The 7,054-nt window shown below is 49.8% G+C and overlaps 1 protein-coding gene across 1 annotated transcript in view; it reads right to left on the bottom strand.

Moving 5' to 3' along the window:
• Window positions 1–1,338: 1,338 nt before the first annotated feature.
• EPAS1 (endothelial PAS domain protein 1) overlaps window positions 1,339–7,054 on the bottom strand; it is an 87,623-nt gene continuing 81,907 nt past the window's right edge. The window contains exons 13-16 of the mRNA XM_032239456.1: window positions 6,285–6,411; window positions 5,971–6,085; window positions 5,463–5,636; window positions 1,339–3,527 (exon numbers count right to left, since the gene is read on the bottom strand). Coding sequence (XP_032095347.1) covers window positions 3,376–3,527; window positions 5,463–5,636; window positions 5,971–6,085; window positions 6,285–6,411 — 568 coding nt within the window. The 3' untranslated portion in view covers window positions 1,339–3,375. The remainder of the gene's footprint in view (window positions 3,528–5,462; window positions 5,637–5,970; window positions 6,086–6,284; window positions 6,412–7,054) is intronic.

Below are 7,054 nucleotides of genomic sequence, written 5' to 3'. Positions count from 1 at the left end.
CCCTCTTGCAGCAAGATATCTTATCCATAAGCCTGCCAACCAAGACAAGTGCTGAGATGTTGTAACAGCCCACCAGAGTTTGCTTGCCTAGAGGGGAACATATCTAGCATCAGGAGGACCCCCAATGACTGAACTATTGCTAATTCTGTGCAGGCCCCTGCCTTGGTCCTTGGGCATCTGGTCACACAGGCATGTACCTACTTGTAAGTCACCTACATTTTGAAAATAGAAAATCAGGAGCATTGAAGTCTTCACTGGATTCCTTGAGACAAAACATGAAGCAGTGATGGCTGGTGTGGGTCTTGTGTCTTGTGCTGGGAGGCTGCGCTCCTCTGACCCTTCAGGAACAATGGCTTCATTGTGCTTCTTTTTGGCTTGCTTGCTGGACTTGGAAGCAAGAGGAGCTTTGAGCTGCCCAGCACCCCCAGGGGCAGGAGGGTACAATCATGGCCCAAGGACAGCACTGTGGACCCCGTGGGACCCTGCTGTTGTTAGGGAGTTGGAATAGCACCTCTCCAGGCCTGAATCCTGAATTTGCCAGTGCTCAGAGAGAACTCTGCTCCTGAATATTGGGCTGAGATGTGCCATTCACAGAAAAGCTTCAGAAAAGAACAGGTGATATTTTTAGGAAGTCCAAGATGACAGGCAAAGGTGGGTGGGAACCTGGCGGAGCCCAGAAACTCCAATCTGAAGGTCCAGGCCCCAAGTTTGGGAAGAGAAGAGTAAGCAAAAGAACCAGAAGGAGGTCTAAAGGCTAAAGTAATAAAGACATGAATTTTCTATTTAGAAATGAGAAGAGGATCCTGTCATAGAATCAGCCTCCTGGCCAGCAGTCTAAGGGGACAGAGGAGAGAAGCACTGGCCAGGAAGGGTTTTAGGTTTCATTTCTTCCATCAACAAGCGGTGCCTTGCTTAAGTCGTCTAATAAGACCCTCAGTTTTAGCTGCAGAATGGGTGCTAACGGCATTGCTTAGACCTAGGATTCAGTGAGCTAACAAGCTCACTATCATGTGAGACCACACCATGTGGACCAAATGGTTAGGCAAAGTACATACTGCTGGAATGGCTGGTTCTAGGATGGACAGTGAAAGCAGAGGCTGCTGCGCTGTCTCTCCCCTTGCCCCCATCTCTCCATGGAGAGAGCTGCCCGCTCACAAGCAGGTCACGATTTGAAAAAGTAACAGTCTTTCCTTCACCAGTCTTCTTATCAGCTCACTTCAGTAGTCTCATAAAGGTCTGTGCTAATGTTCAGTTTCTATAAACTACTTAATACATACTTCACTTTACATTGGCATAGCCCATGGTAAATCCACAAGAAATAAGAGCCACCAGCAGTGGTAGGATCAGAATACTTTAATAAGATACCAGTGTCAAAATACATTTCCTTATAAAGTTAAGCTCCCATACAATTATAATGTTGTCAGTAGGAATTTGACAATATAATAATGTTCATGAAATCGTTACGTTGACAGGTAAGGTTAATATGAAGCTTGGAATCTTTTCAGAGTGTTTTAGTAAAACTGCAAGGGTAAAATGCCCTTAATGCTGGGTGACACACACAGGAAATTAAATACCAGCATTTACATGTCAGTAACCCTTCTTCAAGTTCTGCCACCCTGTGTGGGGTAACGCTCTGCAGCTAAAATATGATTTAGGCAACACCATGACTAAGGAATTGCTCATATAACTTAAATTTATTTTGAAAGCTACTTTTTGTTTTTTGGCAATAAGTCCATCTAGGCTTACCACATAGTTGGCCCAATGTGCTTTGTGTGTGTTTTTAGAAACTTCTTCATTGTACCCATTACAGAAAAGTTCCATGTAGTTGGTATTGAAAAACCAGAGGTGTCGTCCCTCTTACCCAGTGAGTTGTAAAGTGCTCCGGGAATACTATTTTCAGTGCTTCCTACCTATACATGTCACTACCCTACCCGGAGACCTCAGCCAGGGCCTGTGGACAGGGACCATCCCTGGAGGCCTTGCGGGGCCATCCGGCTGCTGGGTGAGGGGGGCTGCAGGGCTGGTGAGAACCAGCTGCTCTCCCTCTGTGCAGCCTCCTCCTCAGTCCAGCTCCACAGGGCTCCAAGGTCATGAGCTTGGAGGACGTGGACCAGGTCACTACCCCATGTCTGTCCCCTCGCTTGCATGAATTCCCATCTAAACCATCTCACGGTAGTTCTGGAAATGTCCAAATGTGCCGTGTGAAAGACCATCCGAGTCACATACCTCAGTGCACTTGAAGGGCTAGCAACAAAACCTTAAGAAGAGTTAGAGCACTTCCTCACCCCGCAGCCCCACAACATGCCATCAGACCCTCTTGGCAGCAATAATAATACATACATACATACATAGTACATAGAGAACGTGAGGAGATAGCACGCAGTGCTCCCACTGAGTGACTCCACTGCTCGGATTGTCACACCTACGGCATATCACAGATGGCAAAATGCCGACAGAGAGAGGCCTTCCACAGTGTCCATACAGGCCATGGGAGCACTGGATAAGTCTGCAGTGTCCATAACACCAAGAAAAATAAAATTAACAGCTTCAAAAAGATCTTAAAGTGATTTTGTGAGCAGGATTCCATTTCCGTTTCTAAGTTTTTAGATATTACAAAGTACCCATATATATGATAAACACTTAACCCCGATATAAATTTTTCCTTATAAAAACCTCAGTTATATTTCTGAAGAATAATAAAAAATCCACCAAATGCGGGGGGGGGGGAACACCAGTTTAGGAAAAGCCACACTGCAACTTTCACAGATAACCACATACGTTGGAGTTCACCCTTCACATGTCTTTTTTTCTAAAATTAGAGCAAAGAGTCAGCTTAAACCAAAAAAAACCCCTGAAATTTACAATATGGTGATTAGTTTTAAAAAAGAAAGGAGAAGGGCTCTGCGAGGGAGAAGCCACAAACCAAGCTTGGAAAGCAAAATCATTTTTGTTTCTCTTTGGCAACAACAATAATGAGGAATCTTTTTAGTAAAATGAAGCCAAAGCTCTCCCTACAGGAGAACAGACATGCACCAAACTTGTTAGTATGGACAGCTGTGTGTGAGGAGAACAGCGAGAGAGAGAAACCTATAGATAATATAAATTAGAAGTAATTAAAGGTAGAGAGAAAAAAAATCTTACAAAATTTAAGAACATTTCAGAACACATAAAACAATTATGTACTTTAAAAATGTGGATAATAAAGTGAGCATCTCAGAAAAAGGCCACTGCTTGGTGACCTGGGCAAGTTTGCCAGGTAAGTTCATCTGTAAATAGTGTGCTGGCGTTAGAAATACCTAGTTGCAAAAACAGATGGAGAGAGTGAAGCTGGTGGGACGGCGGCGGCAGAGGTGCTGCCCAGGTAGAGGGCCTGGCTCAGGTGGCCTGGTCCAGGGCTCTGAGGAGGTCCCCTCCTTGCAGGAGCGTGGAGCTTCCCAGCACGGGCACGTTCACCTCACAGTCATATCTGGTCAGTTCGGGCAGCAGGTAGGACTCAAATGAGGGCCCGAGCAGACGGCTCGCCATGCCTGAAAGAAGGGTGGGCACCATACTTAAAAGGCCTAAATCGAACATTTGGAAAGGTGTTTACTCCTTTGTGACTGGGGAATACCAATTGGGGAACCCTAATTTCACTCTGCTCCTTCAATGGTGTCTCTCCCATCGCCTGCTCTTGGGGAACGTGTCTGCCTCCAGACCCATTGCCTCAGGTGGGGCACTGAGACCCAACAGAGAGGAAAGCGCGAGGTGCAGGCTGCAGCAGAGGTGGGTGGAAGGAACCCTCACTGAGGCTTCAGGAAGAGCCCGGGTTTGCCGACCCCATGCCCATGGGCAGCTGAGAGGGAATTCTGAACCACCTGGCCCCCATGCTCACATACACAACATGCAGAACACATACACATGCAAACACATCCTTCCTCAAGATTCAAGGATCTGAAAATCCAGTTTCTGGTCACCACCCTTAGCAGTCCTTTCTTCTTGCTTCTGGGCTATTCTGCTTAGGAGGTAGACCCAGGAGTGGCAGAGGGGACACTCCCAGCACTCACACAGGCATCGTCTCAGGGAGGGAAGGCTTGGGTGGCAGCAGAGAGCCTGGAAGCTCTGCATTCTGCCCTCCGATGTGATGTGTCCACATTCCTTTCCTGGCCCTCTCTGCAGAGAGCTTCATCCTAGTGGCCATTCCCTCCTGCACCTCCTAGCCCAGATCCTTGCTGAGGTCCATGCCTGCCTCCCTGACTTGACTGTGCTCCTATGGACAGTATCAGTGGATACCTGCTCACCATCCCTTGCCAACTTCTCCTCTTATTCATGGTCAGGAATGAGTTTAGTATGATTCAGCTCTTTTGAAAAGAATATGATTTTCCCTTGATTTCAATATTCAAGGTAACTTGTGGGTTTCATAACAGGAAGAGTAACACTGGCTACCTCTTACTGCACACAAATGTATACCAGTCACTGAACTCAACAGCAGGGCTAGAATTTAAGCCAGGGCTGTCTGGGGGTTCTATAGCCTGGACTCTGAAGCATAGAACTGTAACTTTCCCCAAACTGTATTGCTGAGGAAATTGCCTCTTAGGACAGGGGCCTGGTATATTTTTCCATAAACTACAAATTATTTTCATGTCAAACAGAAACCTCATGAAGACATCTATGTTTCACAAGACACTATCAAAGGTGGCCCAGGGTTGAAGGCAGGGATAGGTGCCTGCAGTTGAATCAAGTCCAGTGGGGTGGGCCTACCAGAGCTTTCCAGGCTGCTCTCCCTGCAGCCATTTTTGGCAGGCACTCAGCACCTGCCTGAAATCAGAGTGACACCCCAGTGTGTCCAAGGGGCTTTTAAAAAACACATCCACATGAAGAACTGAGGAAAGGATGAGGCTCTGGGATTCTCAGGGTGGAAAGAGCCCTGGATGTCACCTGATCATGGGAGGGTTCCCTCTAAAGCCCCAGGGACAGATGGCCTTCCAGCCCCCTACTGTGATACTCCTCAGAAAGAGCGCTTCCTCCTCCATGCAGCAAGCTCATCCTTGCATACAGTGGAGATCCTCTGCCTTTGGCCAAACTCCTTCCCAACTTTCACTCTGAACCATCTCTTCTTCAACAGGCCCTCACCACTCTGGTGGCCCACTCTTTCATCTGAAAGTGCTCCTGCCAGTCAACACCGGCACAGTGTTCTAGGGGTGGTCAACCCAGTGTTCAGCCCTCTGTGGTCAGTTCAGGGAGCAGGTAGTGGTCTGGATTCTTTCCTTCAGTCTTCTAGCCTGAGTCTGCATTAGGTGTTTTGAGTTTTTTAACTGTGTCTCAGATCCAGCCCCTGGGGGTCCTGGTCACTGATGTCACAAGGAACTTGTGAGGACGTTCCCTAAATGCAGGGGGGGGGACTGAGCCCTGTTCCTGGCACTGTGCAGATGCTGGAAAAAAGCAGAGGTGGGCTTCCCCTGGCATCAGTTCCTGGGCATACCCACCTGACACCTTGTGAGCTGACGACAGGCTGTAGTCCTGGTACTGGGAGGTGTAGCACTGTGGGGGGAACCTGCTTTTGCTGTTCTCCCCGGGGCTGATGGCAGATGGGGGCTGTGGTGGCGGCAGGTGTCTCAGAGGCTGGCCCAGACCCCTCATGGGGTTTTGGATGAACTTATCTGAAAGACCAAAGTCAAGAGGGTGATGGTAGTGCTGGCCTGATAGAGGGGAGAGGCCAGGAAGCCCCCAGCATCCGCTTTCCTTTATAAACTGCTCAGAGTCACCAGAACTGCATCCAGCCTTCAGGACCCTCTGGTGGAGTCATGTAAGCCAAAGTAGAAATGGGAAAGTTGGGTGTGTGGGACTGGCGGGGGACAGATGACACGGCCCCATCCTAACAAGGCTCAGAGAGGCAGGTATGGCCAGTGGTGAGTGAGTAGAAGGAGGGGCTCCCAAGCCCCAGTCCTTCCACCAGAACCCCCAGGGAAGCCCAGGCCTGTGGCCGCTGCTCACCATTGGGGACATTTGCACTCAGTGGCTGGTCCGGCATCAAAGGGCAACTCCCGCCCCTGAGGTTCTTCATCCGTTTCCACATCAAATGTGAAGTGCTGCCACCGGGTGGGTCCCCCTGGGAGTAAAAAGGGCAGATAGAGAGGGGAGAGGACTAGAGAACCAGGTCCCTAGACTCGGTGGGTTGGGTGGGCATAGAACAGTTCTGCCTGGAAGAAGGCTGGCACTTACGGGCTTGGAAGGGCCACATCCCCCCCACCTCAGCAGCCCTGGGGTTCCCTATGGAGAAACCCCTGTGGCCAGTCGGGATAGCTTACCCCGCTCAGGTCCTGAAAGGCTTGCTCTTCATACTCCAGCTGTCGCTTCAGCTTCAGCTTGTTGGAGAGGGCTACCATGGCCGGGCTCAGCATGTCTGGGCCTCGAGCCCCAAAACCCTTTGCAGACCTGCCAAGCCCAAGAGAGCAGGCTGTGAGGGAGTCTGGAGTCTCATGCTACCCAGTGCCTTCTCATCCTAGGGCCCTTCCAGGCTCAGTGCTTATGCCTGTGCTGACTCAAAGACCCAAAAGGCAGAGTCTCAGAGGCGGGCTGTGCACCTGCAGGCCAAGCTGGAGCTCTAGCGCCTCCTTCCTCAGCTGTGGGATGCTGAAGGGCTCAAGCCTCCTGGTCTGGGGGGTGGCTGCCTGGCTGGGCAATGTCAGTCCTTAGGAGGGTTTCTTCTGCCCCTGTCTCTCCCCTGCCTTTTGCTCCCACTGAAAACTAGTTAGACTGCTCTATAAACGGCAAGTAGCAGTTGCCCCTGGGAGTGGCAGGTCATGTACTAACAACTGTGACTTAGGCCACTGAGCTCTCAGCTGGTGAAATGAGCATGCTGGAGAGAAGGGAAGGTGGGAAAGGGAAGGCACTTCTGGAGCCTGGGCACCGCTCAGACAGGCTGCAGTGGTGGGGACCTGGGGGCAGTCGAAAGGCAAGGGGGAGTCATGGGCATCTTTTTGCTTTCTTCAACCAGGGTTTCAGGACAGAATTGAGAAAATCGTCACTCAAATTTTCTGTGAGATGATGAACCCAGATAAGGGCACCTGGTGGTGGT

This window comes from Sapajus apella, unplaced genomic scaffold (genome assembly GCF_009761245.1).
Source record: "Sapajus apella isolate SASKATOON/1434 unplaced genomic scaffold, GSC_monkey_1.0 scaffold44, whole genome shotgun sequence".
In the NCBI taxonomy this organism is placed as follows: domain Eukaryota; kingdom Metazoa; phylum Chordata; class Mammalia; order Primates; family Cebidae; genus Sapajus; species Sapajus apella.
Note: the sequence above shows the minus strand (reverse complement) of the source record. Positions and strands in the feature narration are given on the sequence as shown.